Source organism: Macrobrachium rosenbergii, chromosome 19 (assembly GCF_040412425.1).
Source record: "Macrobrachium rosenbergii isolate ZJJX-2024 chromosome 19, ASM4041242v1, whole genome shotgun sequence".
Lineage (NCBI taxonomy): Eukaryota > Metazoa > Arthropoda > Malacostraca > Decapoda > Palaemonidae > Macrobrachium > Macrobrachium rosenbergii.
The window spans coordinates 16,961,657-16,982,805 of NC_089759.1; the positions used below are offsets into that span (position 1 = coordinate 16,961,657).

The 21,149-nt window shown below is 36.5% G+C and overlaps 2 protein-coding genes across 3 annotated transcripts in view; one reads left to right on the plus strand and one right to left on the minus strand.

Moving 5' to 3' along the window:
• LOC136848652 (carbohydrate sulfotransferase 1-like) overlaps positions 1–17,191 on the plus strand; it is a 19,760-nt gene extending 2,569 nt beyond the window's left edge. For both annotated transcript variants that reach the window (XM_067121063.1, XM_067121064.1), the window contains 4 exons: positions 12,881–12,983; positions 13,922–14,700; positions 15,208–15,266; positions 16,239–17,191. In XM_067121063.1, the coding sequence (XP_066977164.1) occupies positions 12,899–12,983; positions 13,922–14,700; positions 15,208–15,266; positions 16,239–16,641 (1,326 nt within the window). In that variant the 5' untranslated portion in view covers positions 12,881–12,898 and the 3' untranslated portion in view covers positions 16,642–17,191. The remainder of the gene's footprint in view (positions 1–12,880; positions 12,984–13,921; positions 14,701–15,207; positions 15,267–16,238) is intronic.
• A 507-nt stretch (positions 17,192–17,698) lies between these two features.
• LOC136848410 (MAM and LDL-receptor class A domain-containing protein 1-like) overlaps positions 17,699–21,149 on the minus strand; it is a 72,297-nt gene continuing 68,846 nt past the window's right edge. The window contains exons 15-16 of the mRNA XM_067120708.1: positions 19,288–19,369; positions 17,699–18,016 (exon numbers count right to left, since the gene is read on the minus strand). Coding sequence (XP_066976809.1) covers positions 17,982–18,016; positions 19,288–19,369 — 117 coding nt within the window. The 3' untranslated portion in view covers positions 17,699–17,981. The remainder of the gene's footprint in view (positions 18,017–19,287; positions 19,370–21,149) is intronic.

Sequence of the window (21,149 nt, forward strand, 5' to 3'; positions counted from 1 at the left end):
ATATCAAACGATATTTGTGGCTTAATATTTGTGATAATATATTTACATACACACACACATATATATATATATATGTGTGTGTGTATATATATGTTTTACACGCATACAAACATTGGGCAAACATTGGGGTAGACAAACCACTTGAAATATATATAACCAAAGACTATGTGCCTTTGTACCAAAGTGCTGTCGTGTATAACTTACGTATATTTGCTGTGCACAAAAATGTTCGATATACATATATGTGTGTGTATGTAGGTATGTGTGTGTATGTATGTATTTATTTACTTATGGAATACTTACACTTAAAGTGAATTATATATGATTGTCTATGACCAATCACTCTCATCTATATATGTTCCAACACCAGCTTCTCATTCATCATTAAAACCTTTAATTGCTTTTACGCAACACAGTACATTTCTAATTATTCCGCCACACAGTCTGTGCACACAGCTACAACCTTGTCAGTGCTCCACACTTTGCCTAAAACCACACGGCTCTTCCCCTACCATTCCTTCTACAATGTTTCTTACTCACTTAATCAAAGCCTTCCAAGCACCTCTACAGAATGGAATGGAATATCGAGTTGAGGCCAAAGGCCAAGCGCTGGGACCTATGAGATCATTCAGTGCTGGAAAGGAAATTGAGAGTAGGTAGGTTTGACAGGTGAAACAGGAGGAAGACCTCGCAGTTGCACTTTGAAATCATTATTAGGAGGAAGGGGAAGGGAATAGCAAGATGGGAGAAAGATAATATGAATGGAGGTACAGTAAAAGGAATGAAAGGGGTTGCAGCTAGGGCCGAAGGGACGCTGCAAAGAACCTTTAGTAATGCCTACAGTGCACCCCGTGAGGTGCACTGACTGCACTACCCCCCTAAAGAGAGCACCTCTACAGGTAAACTAATAAAGTTTTGCCCCGCAATTCTTACAATTACCCTTTGCTCTCTACAACGGGTCATTCCTTTTTAGCCTTTCCCTCCTTCAAAAATACTTTACACACACGAGTCAGCAACTCAATCGCACATCGGTCCATGGTGAATTTCATATTTTTTCAAAAATCATATTTGAATTGGCAATCACATCCACCTCTCCTCTATCCCCCCTTATTTAAAACTCCTAAGAATATTCCCTCTCTCTCTCTCTCTCTCTCTCTCTCTCTCTCTCTCTCTCTCTCTCTCTCTCTCTCTCTCTCTCACTTCCCATTAGAGAGTGTGGGATCAAAATGTAATACCCTTCAAGTTTTCAACGGGGGGATTTTAAAAATATGTTAAAGATGATCGTGATTCTTGTAAAATATCTAATGTTTGTCCCTTCTTTCTCTTGGGACAAAGATAGGTTTCAATTTAAAATACTTTCTTGGAAGAAAGCAACTGCCCAAAAATATGCACTAGCCCTCTTGCAATATACTATCACAGTCTCTCTACAGAGTCTATCTTCTAAAAAAAATATAACTGGACTCTCTTTGCAAATACACACATACACACACATACATAACATACACACTCACACACATATACGTACAGTATATAAGGAAAATATGACTATCAAATATTTGCCATAAAATATCATTTCTATAGCCATGAAAAGGCAAATAAGAACACATGTGACCATTGAAAACGCCACGTATGCATCGCGAATAGCGTTTAGACGTCGTGTTACGCTTCATCAGTGCCAAAAGCATAATTTAAACTCGTGTGTGTATACGTGGACCTCACACATACACACACATGTTTAAGCCATACTTTTAAGCTTTACACATTCAGGCCTTAAACATTATTCAGCAGCCTTTACATTTCCCATTTAGACTTGACTATGGTTGGTTATCTCCTTTGGATCAAGGGCTGAAATATTCTGGCAACTGTTGAAAGAGACTTTTAACAACATTTTGGTTTGTGTTTTATTTCCTCCGTTTTGGAGACTAATATTTACCAAGTATGAGGGCCAAGATTTATATGGAAATACGTTTTACTCCAGAATGTCGCCCTTTAGCTATGTAAGAAAATAAGTAGATAGACAGATAGATAGATAGACATGACTCTAAGGGAGGAATCGCTTACAACGAATACATGCGTGTGTCATCTTAGTATATGTAAATATCTTAATGTGTATAATACAAACATGTGGTCATGACTGAATGTGTTTATTCACTGAGTAATCGTCAAAAGCGATGATTTCTATTCACTGAAAATTTTATTAGCATTGCCATTGAGAGATGCAGGACTGTAAAACGTTACCCTCTCTTCATCACACTTGGTACCTGAATTGCTTCCCTCTCCTACATAACCCTAGATTTAATTGATGAGGTAAATGCCTCACGTTTCCAACTATAAATTCACTTCTGTTCACTGTTTTACCAATGTTATATATAAAAAGGTTTGAACTTGGCTGTAAAATGTCAGCACAGTAACAGGACCCAAAACAGCTGAAGGGACAGGCATCTGGTACGAAAATATCAGTTGCAGGCTACGGATTCTTCATCAACTAAAGACCTGAACCACTGTACAAAGCCGTTTTTACCTACACTAAACCATTGTTAGAGAGATCACGTCGATTACAGAAATATACCAATGGCACGAAAGTCTTATAAACTGATAAATGAAACCATTAGTTCTTATTACCAGCATCCCTGAGCTATGATGCAGAATTCATCCTAATAGTAGCCATCTGCTATGAAATCAGATGCCATACAAAATACCTGTACGAAAACCGTACGAAAACTGTCATACCAAATGCATGTGGGATTCACTGCCACAAAAGACGCAAAGGTCTCTGGCCTAAGTCACCAGTATAGAGTACAATTAAATTGCTGGCCTGAGGTATTAGTGGGGTAAAATCTCAAAACTCTTTGACTGAGACCTTACCGTTCAGGCCTCACGGATTCTTGCTGTAGAGCGGTGATCCAGAGATCATTTAAGATATAGCAGTTCAGGTAATTGCCAGGAATCCATGAAGTGTGTTGATATGAGCCATTAGAACTTAGACCGTATAATTTGTAAAACGGAACTAGGATTAAAGTATTAGAAGGCACAACATTTAAACTGAAAAGTACACGAGCGAAAACACATTCTTATTCGAACGATTTTCTTTAAAACAGTAAAACTTTGCAAGACTTCTGGTCTAGAGGTCAGTGTAAAAGAGAGATACCTGATGATATATGGAATGTCAAGGCTCGTAAAAACTGACTCGTCCAGAGAAATCTTCGGTTTTAACATGAAATATTTATTGCACAACTCAACACGCATTTCAGTATGAATCTGCATGAAAATGGAAATGGATTTGCATTGGGAGAGATTAGAGAGGTCTTCAAATATTGCTATTAATTTTCAAACCAAAATGCTATGATCTTTTGATGCTCTTAATTGTTAACTCATGCCAGATTCTGAATCCCAAAAACTGACACAACATAATTAACTCGATTCAGATTCTGAGTCCCAGAAACTGACACAACATATTAACTCATTCCAGATTATTAGTCCCAGAAACTGACACAAATTAATTCATTCATTCCAAATTGTGATCCCCAGAAACTGACATAACTTAATTAACTCATTCTGAGTCCCAGAAACTGGCACAACGTAATTCTCACTCCAGATTCTGAGTCCCAGAAAATAACACAACACAATTAATTCATTCCAGATTCTGAGTCCCAGAAACTGACACAATTAATTAACTCATTAAAGTCTGAATTCCAAAAATTGACATAACTTAATTATCTCATTCCAGATTCTGAGTCCCAAAAACTGACAACATAATTATCCCATTCCGGTTTCTGAGTACCAGAAAATGACACAACATAATTAACTCATTCCAGATTCTGAGTCCCAGAAACTGACACAATTAAATTAACTCATTAAGGAGTCTAAGTCCCAGAAACTGACACAACATAATTAACTCATTCCAGATTCTGAGTCCCAGAAACTGACTCAACATAATTAACTCATTCCAGATTCTGAGTCCCAGAAACTGACGCAACATAATTAACTCATTAAAGTCTGAGTCCCAGAAACTGACATAACTTAAGTAACTGTTTCCAGAATCTGATTCCCAGAGACTGGCACGACCTAATTAACTCATTCTACATTCTGAGTCCCAGAAACTGACACAGCTGACACAATTAACTCATTCCAGATACTGAATCCGAGAAACTGACTCATGCAGAAAATAGAGACGGGTAGACATAAGGTACTTTGTTAGCTAGTTATACAGTGGATAACGGGCTAAAGGCTATGGAAAATAATCACGTTTAGTGAACCTTTTTTTGCCGTCTTTTCCGAAAAGATGTTAAGACTTGCAGTGAAAGTAAGGCTTGTGACAGAGTTCTAATTGAACTAACCAGAAAGCGTAGAACGCAATAACGAACTGGAGAGGAAATAAGATAAACTGGTATTTTCAACTGTTAGCTATAGTAATATGTAAATTTCTGAACCATGTTGTTTGTCATTCGGTACTGATTTCTCGTCCCTAATTTTACTAATCTTTGTTTTATTTTCAATCCTGAGTTATTCTATATGTCAGTATATTTATGTATGTATATGCACATACATTGAATATATATATATATATATATATATATATATATATATATATATATATATATATATATATATATATATATATATATATATATATATATATATATGTATAAACATAAACACAGACACACATATATGTAAATATTTATATATATGTATATATATATATATATATATATATATATATATATATATATATATATATATATATATACAAAATCATTATTAAGGTTTATCTTGACACACGGCAGCTCCGGAAATAAATAATAGATAATGGTCACTCCAGCATTAATACGTTAAGTACTGAATTGTGGATGCTCTTCCAATGCTGAAAACTTCGCAACGATTACTACAGAGAGAGAGAGAGAGAGAGAGAGAGAGAGAGAGAGAGAGAGAGAGAGAGAGAGAGAGATAGGAGCATTATTGCTTTTATACCAGTTCCAGTACTAATTAGCCAGGAATGCGCAGGTGATCAGGCATTCGTCATCTCCTACGCATTCCTGGGCAATTGGTACTAGGATTGGTGTAACAATAATAACAATGCTCTCTCTCTCTCTCTCTCTCTCTCTCTCTCTCTCTCTCTCTCAATTACCTATCGTTTATATATATACATACATACATATACTTATATATACAGATATAAATATATATTTATATGTATATATATGCAAATTCCACTGAAACAGGTAACCAAGTACCCTGACCTAACTCATGCCTAAAAAATAAAGACAAAGAAAGTAGCATCTGAAGCTTAAAGAAATGTTATGAGGACAGTAAAAAAAAAAAAAGAAAATCATAAGGGTCATAACTCCAAATCTTGGCAGAAAAAGGCGAAAAAAGGTCCAAGACATCAAGTAGCCAGCAACGGAGGAGAGCCGTTGTATACCCAGTGGCGGATACCAGCGCAAAGAGTCGAGTCTCTATAAAGCTCGATTACCCAAATAATTAATTTCATCTGATGCAGTTAATGGGGCACAGCTGTCTCTTTAAATGTGGTGCTCCGGCAAGTCATAAACTTCATTACTTAATCTCTGTCTCTATGTATGTATATACAGTACATACATATATATATATAATATGTATGTATATATACATACATACATATATATATATATATATATATATATATATATATATATATATATATATATATATATATTTACACAAATACATTCACGTATATATATCTGTATACATTGTATAAATACACATTTTTATTAGGGAAATTTGGAACTCAAAAAAATCGTTCTGGAAAATTCGGTATTAGAAAACTCTGTAAGGATGGTATTGAGCGACATACTGGCTGGGTGTTGTCTAGTTTATTGGTGGTTCCTTACTGAAGGAATGTACATGTTGTTGTTGTTTTAGATTTAGCTGGCCTTGTGCCAGCACGGGCTCTTGCTTCTAGAGCAGCCCGTAACTATATGTTGATGATGAGTCTGTGAGATGGGTAGGTTGGAATGTACAGATTCTTCGAATTTGTTATTGGCTGGTGCGAGCCGCAAAGTAGTTTCTACACACAGACAGGGCAAAACAGCGGTTATGTTTCGGACATCTGTGCTTGTGGACAGACAAACAGACGGCGATTGTGAGACATAATAAACGTACAATGATAAAACATATATCGATGGAAAGGCCAGAAAATTCCACATATGGACATTTGCATGAGATTCGAGACAGATTAATAAATACAATGCATTAGCATAATATATGTGAAATGGCGAGACGTTTGGCGTCTTCACAAACTGACACAGAAGATTCGGTGGAACATTATGAGTACATGATTGGAATGCTTTCATGGCAATGCAAGTAGTGGTGATTGTACATGAATCGAGACAACAATGGTTAGAGAGAAACAGACAGAAATATTGTATGGTAGAAGTTGCGGTCCCCTCCAGCTGACGCACGGGAGGGAGAGAGAGAAAGCAAGATGCTTTGTCTTGTTTTCGTCCGTTGGATGATTCACACACACACACACACACACGTGCCCGTAGGATCGCAATGCGGTCCCTTACAACTCAGTTCGATTGTATTTAAATCACTGGAATTAAGTTATCCGTCAATCAACCATTATACAGACCTGGGCTGTTGCCATTTCGAGCTTAGTTTTCATCTGATTTTGGCTGGCTACGGTGGCTGCTGAGAAACTTTGACATTTAATATGTATACTATCATGCAACAGTATTATGTATTATGTCATTAGTGTGAATAAATAAAATTATATGATTTGGCCTTATTTTTTTTAATCAAACGTCAAACTGGTATTCTGAATCATGAATTTCTGGATAATAATTAATGTGCAACGTTTGATTATGTGCATTATAATAGGTTAGGTTAATCTGCAAAGTACCGTATACTCTCAAAATAAGCATAATTAACCTAATCTTAATTATTGTGTATTGCTCCCATTTCCTCGACGTCGCTTTGCATATAGCTTCAAAATGCTCCGAGAATTGACCATATTTCAAAAAACCCCAGCTGATTTGGCTGGCTTCGCTCGTCTGGCAGGGCCCCTTTCGCACCCTTAGCCTGAGAGCCCCAAAGGGTCTTAATCAGGCTCTGAGCGTGTGTAAGGGGTTTAGATCCACTGGTGATGAGCTTTCTGTTCAGTGTATGAAGCAGCAATAAATATTGTCGTAGTTTTCAGCGCAGGGTTCAACCATGATTCAGCAGATTAACGTATGAATATGGGCATGACTGCTGAGTTGTGTTTTCTCCAGAGCTTCACTCTGTTAGACAAATGATGTAGTTTTATATATATATATATATATATATATATATATATATATATATATATATATATATATATATATATATATATATATATATATATATATATACATACATACATATATATACACATATATATCTATATACATTATATATATAATTGTGTGTGTTTTTATGTATGTATGTAAATGTTGATGCGCTGCTTAATATTTCAAAATTACTTTAGCTTCAGTCATTAACTTTACATAACCCTGCATAAACTGGAGGGCCCAGGTGTTCCACAGGTGAAACTGTATCATATAACATTTCAGTTTTAAATGAACCATCTAATTAGTTTTTACGCCTCAACGTACATGAGTAATGTACCAACTCTTTTCATTAATCGCGACTGTTATTTATGGTCTATTCATGAGTGAGGTGGGAAAGCTGCCGTAAGAGTAAAGGAGGAGAAAGAGACGACATCGATCCCACACGAGAGATTTTCTTCCAGTCGTCAGATCAAAACGGGAGAAAATCTTCTGGCATCTTTGACCATTTGCCGCCAAACTTTGTCACAACATTTAATGGCAAATTCAAAGTAAGTCGCATACGTTTGCGACCGTGTGACGTCACCGCAAGGAACATCTGCAACCTCAGTCTTGCACCAGAAAAATTAAAATCGGAGTCTTATCGCCATCTTTGGGGGCAAATGCTGAGAGATGAAAGAAAACGGCCTTCTCGTGCGATGTAGTTCCTCGTTGGGCGAGTCGGTAGAGTTGTCGTCCAGCACTCGCTAGGCCCGAGTTCGAGTCTCCAGCCGTCCAATGAAGAATTAGAGGAATATATTTCTGGTGATAGAAATTCATTTCTCGCTGTAATGTGGTTCGGATTCCACAATAAGCTGTAGATCGCGTTGCTAGGTAACCAATTGGTTCTTAGCCACGTAAAATATGTCTAATCCTTCGGGCCAGCCCTAGGAGAGCTGTTGATCAGCTCGGTGGTCTGGTAAAACTAAGGTATACCTTCTCGTGCGACGTTTCCTCTGGATGTCACGGTTGAGTTGTGACGTTACAGAGGTGATGTCGTAATCAGTTAAACGCTGATGTGCAGAGCCGTTTGAAAGACTTATCCTGATACTACTACTACTCTTGTTTCTCCTTCGCAATATTATTGAAACTGACCTCGAACTAACCATTTCTTTGAATTCACTATTCATCAAATGTCAAAATGTAAATTATATATAAATTATTCGTATCACAAATTAAGGCATCAGTCGTTTGAATTCATCAATGATCAAATATTGAAATGGAGATATGTATCACAAATTATGAGATGAATTACATAAATCATAAAGTATGAGTTTTTCCTCAGATATTAGAATATACATAATATGAATCACACATGGCGATTTCCCCTTACATTCAAAATGAAAAGAAAAAAAATACAAACTAGCAAACTCTCCCCTCCCAAAAAATTCGGAATTCTCCATATTCCTCTGCGTTTCCTGTCTTCTTAAAAGTGCTAGATCTTTGTTACTTCAGCCAATGAAGGTTATGTTTCTCGCTGACCTTGTTTGTCTGTTTGTGAAAAGGATTCCGAGAAAAGTCGTGTAGTGATGTTTACGGAAATTTGACTTATGGTGAGTTCCTTAACAAGCAAGCAGAGATCAGATCTTGAGAAAGGTCCGAATATGGACACTGACCTGTTGCGTGGATGTGGAAGGGGAACCACACGGTCTAGGTGTATGGGAAACCGGTCAGCTTTGGCGGCGGTTTGCGGTCTCCTCTCGCTATCTCAGTTCTACGTTCTCTTCTTCTTCTATAATAGCTTGAAAGGTTGTTTCTCACGCCAACCACCTTTTAAGCTTGTCTCATGTCATTTTCCATTTTAATTCTGAATTGATGTAGGCTTGTTCCATGCAGTTGTCTCTATTAAATCTGAAATGATGAACGCTCGTTCCCTGGAACTTTCCTTTTTTATTCTGAATTGATCTAATGCTAATAATAACATGGAATAAAAGCACTTTAATTTCGATTTAGAAAGGAACACATCTTCAGTGTAATTAGTATATTGCGTGTTATAAAGAACTTTCATCAGGTGAATTGGAACTGAAATATTAAATTTAGGCCAAAGGCCAAGCGCTGGGGCCTAAGAAGTCATTCAGCGCTGAAAACAATGTTGAAATGTTTGTTAGGAGAGTGAGAAAAGTAAGATGGAGGAATGAGAACATGAACGGAGGTGCAGTAAAAGGAATGAAAGGGGTTGCAGCTAGGGGCCGAAGGGACGCTGCAAAGAACCTGAAGGAATGCCTACAGAGCACCGCGGGAGGTACCCTGACGGCACTCTCCCCCAAAAGGACTCATCGGTGAAACTTCTCTGATAAAGCGCACGTCAACGAAATGATATAGAAGATTATCGATCGTTTCAGGAATGTTTTCATTTTTCGAGCTTTTATATGATGTTCTATACCTAATGATATATATTCTGTATGCGAATGATCTGTTTAGGAAATATTCAAAATTCGCGTGAAGTTTCACGCGGTCTTCTGTTCTTAATGGCGCTAGATCATCCAGGCATCACCTGGAAACTGGAAGAGCTTTCGGGGTGCATTTTCTCTCTCTCTCTCTCTCTCTCTCTCTCTCTCTCTCTCTCTCTCTCTCTCTCTCCTTTCCTCCAGTATATGATCTCCTAATGATGGTATATTAATTTTCTGACCTACTATTTTCGCAGCCTTTCTTGTGTGACGATGAAACGAGGGTCCACCCCATTGTTTACAGCTTACAATGAACATTCATACAATCCAGAGAGAGAGAGAGAGAGAGAGAGAGAGAGAGAGAGAGAGAGAGAGAGAGAGAGAGAGAGAGAGAGAGAGGATACTACTTGACCGGAAGAGGCAAGGCCACTGTGTGTTGACGTTCATTCTGAGGTTCGAAAGCAAATTTAACGGCAGTCTGAATTGCGCAGTGATATAGAATGTTCGTAGTGTTCAACCTTTACGAACGCAAAGTGATAGCATTGCTTGAACGGATATCTGGTTTTCGATAAGCAGAGGCTAGTTTTTTTTATTTGTTTTCATGACGTATGTTTTCCAGTCTCCGCTGTGTTCACGTGGTACAGGGCGTAGGTCGCATGGGTGTAGATCAAAACCGTCACGCAAATCAGTGTTCATTTCGTCCGGTGTCGTAGGGACAGGGATTCATCAACATCGCATTGTGGAAGTGCTTTAGATAACTAGATTTGCTCTTTCCTATACAGGAATTGATTGCTGAGGGGAAAAAACTGACTTCGTTCCCAAGGGCACCAACCGCCATGTGATTTCGAAATATCTGAAATTCGCTCTCGATTACATCCGTTCATTGAAAATAAGTTAGGCGTGCCTCTGTGTAAAAAATGATTTTGAAAATAATACTGAGAATATTATTGACAAATCGTGCTTTAATTGTATGACATACTTAGCACCAACTTTCATCAAATGTAGTTCATGCAATTTGGCATGCCGATTTTTGTAGTATCTAAGCAACGTTGATTAATAGAAGAGGACGCTAAGAATGTGAGATTATAATAAATGATATGGTGCTTATGGCCAATTAAAAAGAAAGGAAATTTACAATATTCTTTTACTAGCATGTACATAAAGGAATCTTGGAAACTTGCTTTTTATATCTCGTTGAATAATTCGTGATAATTAAGAAGTGGAAAGCTATTTACAACTCTTTTAACATTATTGCCACGCACCAGGAATAAAAACAGCCTATATCATCCGAGTAGCGAACGCGCTCAAAGGGAATCTTCTAAATATGGAGCTTAGATTCAAATATCCTAGCGTCAGCAATTTTTTCATCAGGAGAAATATGGCAAGTTTCGTTTTGATTCTCTTTTTCTTACACCCACCAACCCCCTACCCTCTCTCTCTCTCTCTCTCAATACGCTTTCCTTGAAACTTATACCTTACTATACTTCAAGTGCAAGAGAGAGAGAGAGAGAGAGAGAGAGAGAGAGAGAGAGAGAGAGAATATGTAAATACACTGCTATTATTAAGGCTATATACATCAGTGTTGTTATATCAATATCATTATATACATAAATTTTATTAATACTGCGCATCAAACACTAGAGAACTTCATACAAGGAGCTAAAAATTAAATCATACCTAATTTCTCTTTAAGTATAGGGAAACTATCACAGCCATTTGTCTATCCCCATTATTATTATTATTATTATTATTATTATTATTATTATTATTATTATTATTATTATTACCCTGCACTTCTATAGAGAATAAAACTGCTGTATAAGCGCTGTTTATGTTTCTCTTTCAGCCAGAATATAAACATTGGCCAGTTGTTGACCAAAACTAGCGAGCAAGAGAAGCGAGTCATAAAAAAAAAATTGAGAACACTCAATATGAGATTAATTCGCACGTTGCAGCCGTCCTTTTTAGAGAGACATGTTTAAGAAAGGGTCTACTTCCTTCCTATTATTATTATTATTATTATTATTATTATTATTATTATTATTATTATCAGCATCGAAAATTAAAGGGCGATCAAACATTCAGCCAAACATCTACCCAGAAAAATATAAACCTTTAAATATAAAACAAAAACAAACCTTTTGGGTTACAACATCAAAGACGAAATGTCACACTCACCCCCCAACCCCTCCGCCACCCCTTCCATCCCTAACATGAACCCCCCCCCCCCAACAACATTTCCTTTTAAACATAATGCTCGGTGCGTCCGAGTATTTCTTTTGCTGTTTTGTTACTAAATCCCCTTTTTGTGAGGGACAGTGTTTTGCGAGTGAATAGAACGGCAAATCTCCCTTCTGTGTCGCAAATCTCTTGAGAGAGAGAGAGAGAGAGAGAGAGAGAGAGAGAGAGAGAGAGAGGGGGGGGGGGTGTTACAATGTGATATGGGAAATTCATGCAAATGTCTGTAGGTGTGAATAAAAGTCGGATAAAACCTACACAAAAACTGATGTAGACTGATAGATAAATTGACAGACAGATAGAGAGCATGTTATTTAATAAGAAAATATCAAATTTGTATTAATTTGTTTAGTTTGATGATGTAAAACAAGTATGTATATATACAATGTATATACATATAAACATTGTATTCATATGTATATGTATACATATATTTGCATATGTATAGTATATATATATAATATACATATATGTATATATATATACTGTACATATGCAAATATGTATATATATATATATATATATATATATATATATATATATATATATATATATATATATATATATATATATATATAAATAAAGATGAAATCCACGAAGGAAAGGAAACACTGGAGTGCTGCGAGACCTTTCGACTGTCTGTCGTCCTTTACTTAGCAGAGTGTTCTGCTAAGTAAAGGACGACAGACAGTCGAAAGACCTCGCAGCACTTCAGTATTTCCCTTCCTTCGTGGATTTTATCTTTATATATATATTCATCACGTTCCATATTTTCGTGATTCAGTTATACACACACATATATCTATCTATCTATCTATCTATCTATATATATATATATATATATATATATATATATATATATATATATATATATATATATACAACGACGTGTAGCCTACCATTAAAAATGTGTCTTTCTTCCAGGTCTTCGTTTCCACTATCATGCCCAGAAAATGGAGACTTCTAATCTTCCCTTTACTGTGTTTCGGAGGTTTTGCCCTGATCAAAAGTGCTCACGATGCAAACAGTAAGTCCCTCAACTAACTATTTTATGAACAGACAAACCTATTTGTTATTCCTCTTTACATTTTATATCCATTACCATTCGCTTTAGAGTAGTCGAGTTCTGGACTGTTATTTTCTAAATAATAGGACCCATGATTACTTCCGTGTTGATATTAAAACCCATAATTATTTTTATTCGTACTAATACGACATATCCTCTAAATAGCCTGGCCAGCTATCATTCCCTACTAAACTAACAATATGGGCAATTATAGTATTACTCTACGGGGACCAATTATTATTATTATTATTATACTGTACGTCACTGGTTCAATTGCGATAATTTTCTGAATTGTATAGTTTTATAACATTAACTTTCAAATAACAATACCCGTTCCCATTTGATGTTTTGAAATATTAACTTTCATATGAAAAAGGCTCTTTATAATATTCGTTTGAATGGAAAGGTTTTCAGGCATTCGCTGTCCAAAATGGAGTAATAAGGTCCGACATCAATTTCTCTTCAATAAAGTTTGTAATTTATAATATAGTATCTTGAATCAACAAAAGGGTCATTATCATTTCTTATGAATATTACCTGTAGATCGTTACCTTTTGAAGGAAAAGCGCCTTTACCATTCGTGTATAAATAATGTCATATATCAACAAGGGTCATTATTATCCCTTCAAAATATTAGGTAACAATGTTATTGTCCTATAAAACAGCAATGCTACTTGTCTTACTCTTCTAAGTGATAAATAATAAAAAAATTTCTACACGGCAGTAAAGTCTATAGTTAATTAATTTTAATAACACGAAACCGCTTCGTATAAATTCAGCATTCAAAAGTTTCACTGGCATAGCTAGCAGCGGACAGATTAGTTCTTATGCTCGCTGTTATTTAGCGAAATTGCCACGATTTAATGCAATTCCCTCTCTAATAACACCCTCCCTTTCAGAAATCGTAACAAGCTTCGTAACCTCCGTCGCAAGGAAATACGTCACAGCAGCAAGAGAGAGCGAGAGTGACAACGGCACTTATGATTATTACGCGAACCAAAACTCTCACAACTTACCTGTAAAGGTTCTTCTTCTTTCCGAGACCAGAAAAGGATCTCGAGATGCTCAGGCGGAAAACCATCCGGGAGATACTCACAACGGGACCGAGAATCTTCAGAACCATTCTTGGGAAGTTCATAAAACGAGTACAAATGGGGCTTTGAGGGAAGGGAAAGCAAAATCCTCTTCGATACTCAGGCCCGAAGCCATCTTGCTGCTGAGTTCTGTGGGCAGGAGCGGCTCGAGCTTCCTAGGGGAGCTTCTCGCGTCCCAGGGAGGCAACATTTACTTGTACGAGCCGGTGCGAGCCTTACCGAGGGCCGTCCAAGAAAAGCAGACGATTTTAAAAGCTCTCAAGAGAAACTTTAATTGCCACATACCTCCTAACTTCTTGGATATCGGCAAAACGCCGTACGTTTCGGTAAAGCACCCTTACGTCCTTAAAAAGGGCAAAGGCTCCCTCACCATCGACGAAGTTCGATCTGTTTGTTTACAAGAGCCGTTGAGAATCATCAAGACGATTCGGACGCGGCTCCAGTGGACCAAAGAGCTTCTGGAAGATGAAAGTCTGGATATGAAGGTCATCCATTTGGTCAGAGACCCTCGAGGAAGTCTGACATCCATGGAAGAGCTGGAGTGGAATGTCACGACACAAGATATTTGCCACAGGATTGAAGATGTAAGTTATTGCCCTTGAGAATTGTTCTCATTTCACTAAAACCACTGCAAGTATATAATAAAATAAAACGTTTCTATCAGTCATTAACTGTCACTGGTAAAGAAAATCGTGTAATATTCTCACGCAGAATTTCTTCTCACGAGATTGGGAAGGTTAGTTGCCAAGGAGTATAGAAAACTGGAGAGTAACGGGTCATCCCTGGACCTGAGTATCGGAACATTGCATGATATCTGCCATGTGACCCATGTAATACCCGTGCCGAATATCTAAGATACTATATCCTAGCACTTCTAAAAATGTCACTTAAAAATGCGTAGTGGAAAAAATGTTGAACTGCGGAGATGGGGAAAATCTTTACCAATCATAGAATTTGGTTTAAAATATTTTTTTTATTATTTTAGGCATTCATTCATACTTCACTAATTAAATACATTATAAAACATCATGAACTTCATTTAAATCGAGTTGCCAGTTGTCTTTTATCTCTATTTTTCTTCTACATTCCAGGATTTAAAACAGCGCGAAGAGATGGAGCTGCTCTACCCAGACAGATATCATTTCATCAAGTACGTGTCACCCGTTTATTTTGAACCGCTTCTCACGACACTTCAGTTAATTAGTTTACGCCTTTCTTCTGTTTCTACCTTGTACTTATTCGTTCACACACACAGACACTACTCACACTTATTAATGACCCAGAAATAAATACAAGATCCAACGCGAACTCTTCCGAAATTCGCCACAATTTCAGGAAAAGACGTAAGAGCATTTATACCCTTCATTTAAAAGACGATGTAGACTAGGTTGTTGAGAATTTCAAAGCAGTTACCCAGAGAGGATTATCATCTTGCATTCTATATTGCCCGCGCTGAAATTCGAGAAACTTCCTATCACGTAATCATCATTCATGCAGATATACTGGAAAATGGCGGACCTCATTTTAACTCTGACCATTATTACTTTATATATATATCTCTTCTACAGACGTCTTTTGCAAGTATTGGTCGTAAAAGGCTTGTGGTCGTTTGCTTGTTTGTTAATTTGTCAGCTGAAATTACATGACATTATTTCTCGCTTTTGCTTTAAGCAAAAGATTAAATGGTTTAAATACTAATTAAAAGTATTCTTCATTGTTACGCTGCACTTTTGTGTTTCTTTAACCATAACACTAATTAATCCTGTTAATTTCTGTAGTATGGGTTTTGAACAGTAAGGTAAGACTTCAGCCTGAAAATAATCCACTGTATTATTTGTCCCTTTGCACCTCTGTATTCTATTCATTATCTTCATTCTTCAGTTAATCAAGTACTTAGTTTCATTATGTGAGAATCAAGGCTCTAACCCCTTCTTGACCAAGGTCTTACGAGATTCCCTAGACCCTGTTCTTGACCTTTGCTGCAGTTTAAGATTTCAGCAACAAGAGAAGACAGTTATTGCTGTTGGCATATTGCAATGCCCTGTTTCATTTGCCAGAATAAGTAAACCCCGAAAACTTCAAATTATAATATAAAGAAACTATTTAATATCTCTCCTTGCAGATACGAGGACTTCTGCCTGGACCCATTCGAGAAGACGCACGAACTCTTCCGATTCCTCAAAGGCAAAGGGACGAAACCTGTCAAAGGCGGTAAAAGCAAAGGCAAAACCGACCTCCCGTCGCCAAAACCGGCGAGTGCGAGTCGGGATTCTTATCCGGACATCCCTGCGAGCGTCTTCGATTACCTGAAGTCCCACATCCACGTCGACTTCCTCAGCAGGAGGTCGCCCTGGGCCACCAAGAGAGACACCTCTTCTCACTACCAGAAGTGGAGGCACAAGATCACACGGAGAGAGCTTTTGGAGGTCGAGTTTTACTGCCATGACGTCATCGAAACGTTGGGTCACAGGCTGTTCCAGTCACCAGGAGTTGCGAGGAATATGTCGGTGCCTCTGTTCGTATGATTATTGTTAGGCTATTATTTTTTTTTTTTTTTTGGGATTCAAACAGCTCGTTCCACCTCGCTCAAACGAGTATTGTGAATGCCATGCACATGTGATATTTATTAGGCTCTATCTTGGGATTTGTTGACCTTGAATTATGTAACGCCCGTGTGCTTTCAGCCATATCTCTCTCTCTCTCTCTCTCTCTCGTCCTCCTCTCTATTTTAGTTTGGAGCTGCCCGTTTATCTCCTAAAATCTCTCTGGATTCATTAACCTTTTCAGGTATAACACCTGTATTTTCAGGCATCTACCTCTTTCATGCATATAGTCTCGCTGAAATGTTTCTGTACATATGATATACTTTTGTAAATACCGAGTATAATGTCCATATGTATAGAGGCACACTCATAGGCTCTTGTATTATATGTATACAGATACACGTACGGAAGTTGTATGGATAATTTATGTATTTATGTAACTATGAATGTTTGCTGACGAGTGTTAATGGTTTTTACTGTGTGAGGAGGGCTGTCATGAAATACGTCATTCCGTAATATACATTGCTCATCATACGTGCTTTTAATATCCTTTAATACCATTTGTTTGTGACTAGATTTAAACAAATAAGCAGCAGTAACTTCTTGTTATTAAAATATCCTCAGATATTTTCAAAATATTTGACGAAACATAAAATATCAATAAATACTTTTTATTTTAAAAAGGACGAAATGAACAAAAAAATCCAATATATAAACTAACTTTAATGTTCTACGTAGAAGGGTATGTATATATAATTATATATATATATATATATATATATATATATATATATATATATATATATATATATATATATATATATATATATATGTGTGTATACTGTATATAATATATATGTATTTTTTTTATATAACTCAGTACTTTATGACAATAATAGTAGTTTTTAAAAGCGTTTCATTCTCAATTTTTTTATTCCATTGTTTTTCTTATTGAAGTTATTTATCATTTCATGTACATGAAAAGTGTAACAATGATCAACCGGTGCTTATGCTATCAATTTGGTGCTCAATCATAAGCGAAAGTAAGGTTATTTTTCAGCAATAAATCATAATATTTATTTCGCCTATATACACTATTCATTTCATTTGCCATTCATTTACACAGTTTCTTCTCTACCTATTCATATTACTGATTACTTATCTAGTGACTCAATATATTCATTAACTTAATAATCAATACAATTCTCAGGAATCCACGGAATTCCAAGTACGACTGCGACGTAGTCTGGCGATTCCCCTAAATTCTCGAGATTCCATATTGTCGGGAATCCCACGGCTCTACTTCATTCCAAGGGGATGGATTAAAATCTGTTGGGCGTGGCAGCCTCCGGTCGAACTGTCAAAAGTAAATAAATAGATAAATAAAGACAAATGTATATATATATATGTATATATATATATATATATATATATATATATATATATTTATATATTTATATATATATATAGGTTGATAACTGGGCTCTGCTTATACGCTGGAAGCTGCAGCGATGCTGAGATTCCAGACGGCGGTCTCTCTTCAGAGTCTTTATTATTATTATTATTATTATTATTATTATTATTATTGTTGTTGTACATAAAGCTGAATGCGAACTTATATATAAACACTGAATACATCGACATGTATTCTCTTCCTTCTTCCGTGTTCGCTGACTCTTGAAAACAATGCTTTTCACTTGACTTCACTGAATCATACAATATAATATTTTCCAGTCCGCCCATCTATCGGTTTCTTCGAGGCAAGGACTCCGCATTTTGACTTTCCCCTTCTTCCTGTTGTCTTGGGCCTGGGCTAGACAAGGTTCTTGAGTCGCCGTGCCATCGGCCCCTGCAGTTTAAAGTCTATTTGGGGTTTACCTCATTAAAACGCGGAGTCGAGGATGGCCGTGTAGTAATAATAATAATAATAATAATAATAATAATAATAATAATAATAATAATAATAATAATAATAATATCGATGGTGATGATTTATGAAATTTAGGCTGTTAAGCTAAGCACTGGGGCACTTTCGGCCATCCAGCGCCTAAGACAATAAAAAGGAAGAGTTGGAGAGGCTGGACAGCGAGATAAAAGATCCAGAAAATGAAGGAGATGAAGCACAAGGAACTTAATGTGGAACTGAAAGAAAACACAACATTTGCACTAAGAAATAATAGGTAGAGAGGTTGGACAACAATATAGAAAGGAATCAGGAATGGTGAAGTAAAAGACTAAAAAGTGGGCGTAGCTAGGGCCCGAAGGGACCCTGCAGACACCCTGGAGTACTGCCTACAGTGCACCACATGAGGTGCACTGACGGAACTATCCTCCTATGGGATAATAATAATAATAATAATAATAATAATAATAATAATAATAATAATAATAATAATAATAATAATAATAATAATATTATTATTATTATTATTAATAATAATAATAATAATAATAACAATAACAACAAACATGGAATCACAAATAAAAAAACACCACGCAGATGCATTGATAACCGATCTTTTAAAAGTTAAATAACAAAAGAGACAACGAAACTCCATGCTTTTGCACTCACCCATTCATACACCACTCTTTAAAGTTTAAATATTGCCAAAACAAAGTCATACTCACGTTTGCATTCCGTCACGCCCGTAAATACTTTTATGTCGTCAATGGCCCATCCACCGACGCGCACCTGACCTTCAATGTACACCTGAAAGACAGCGGGATTTTCTTGTGAATTTCGGCCATCTTCATTTACACGTTTTTATTTGATCTTTAACTTACAGATATACGTTTCTGATGTGATAAGATAAGTACACAGATACTGAAGAGTGTTTGTGAAGACGTGTAGTATGGATGGTGTTATTCAATAGGTTTTCGTGATTTATTTCAGGATTTTTAGTTGTACTTATATCTCTCAAGAATATATTATCTATAAATAATCCAATCAACGTTTTTGTCATTGATGGATCATTATTAGGTAGGTAAGTCAGAGTAGGCATTCATGGATCATTATTAGGTAGGTATGTCAGAGTAGGCAATCATGGATCATTATTAGGTGGGTAAGTCAGAGTATGCATTCATGGATCATTATTAGGTGGGTAAGTCAGAGTGTGCATTCATGGATCATTATTAGGTGGGTAAGTCAGAGTAGGCATTCATGGATCATTATTAGGTAGTTAAGTCAGAGTAGGCATTCATGGATCATTATTAGGTGGGTAAGTCAGAGTATGCATTCATGGATCATTATTAGGTGGGTAAGTCAGAGTAGGCATTCATGGATCATTATTAGGTGGGTAAGTCAGAGTAGGCATTCATGGATCATTATTAGGTGGGTAAGTCAGAGTATGCATTCATGGATCATTATTAGGTAGTTAAGTCAGAGTAGGCATTCATGGATCATTATTAGGTGGGTAAGTCAGAGTATGCATTCATGGATCATTATTAGGTGGGTAAGTCAGAGTAGGCATTCATGGATCATTATTAGGTAGTTAAGTCAGAGTATGCATTCATGGATCATTATTAGGTGGGTAAGTCAGAGTAGGCATTCAAGGATCATTATTAGGTGGGTAAGTCAGAGTATGCATTCATGGATTACTATTAGGTGGGTAAGTCAGAGTATGCATTCATGGATCATTATTAGGTGGGTAAGTCAGAGTATGCATTCATGGATCGTTATTAGGAAGGTAAGTCAGTGTGTGCATTCATGGATCGTTATTAGGAAGGTAAGTAAAAGTATGCATTCATGGATCATTATTAGGTAGTTAAGTCAGAGTATGCATTCATGGATCATTATTTGGAAGGTAAGTCAGAGTATGCATTCATGGATCATTATTAGGTAGGTAAGTCAGAGTATGCATTCATGGATCATTATTAGCTAGGTAAGTCAGAGTATGCATTCATGGATCATTATTAGGTAGTTAAGTCAGAGTATGCATTCATGGATCATTATTAGGTAGGTAAGTCAGAGTATGCATTCATGGATCATTATTAGGTAGGTAAGTCAGAGTATGCATCCATGGATCATTATTAGGTAGTTAAGTCAGAGTATGCATTCATGGATCATTATTAGGTGGGTAAGTCAGCGTATGCATTCATGGATCATTATTAGGTAGTTAAGTCAGAGTGTGCATTCATTGATCATTATTAGGTAGTTAAGTCAGAGTATGCATTCATGGATCATTATTAGGTAGTTAAGTCAGAGTATGCATTCATGGATCATTATTAGGTAGGTAAGTCAGAGTATGCATTCATGGATCATTACTAGGTAGGTAAGTCAGAGTATGCATTCATGGATCACTATTAGGAAGGTAAGTCAGAGTATGCATTCATGGATCATTATTAGGTAGGTAAGTCAGAGTTAAGTCAGAGTATGCATTCATGGATCATTATTAGGTAGTTAAGTCAGAGTATGCATTCATGGATCATTATTAGGTAGATAAGTCAGAGTATGCATTCATGGATCATTATTAGGAATGTAAGTCAGAGTA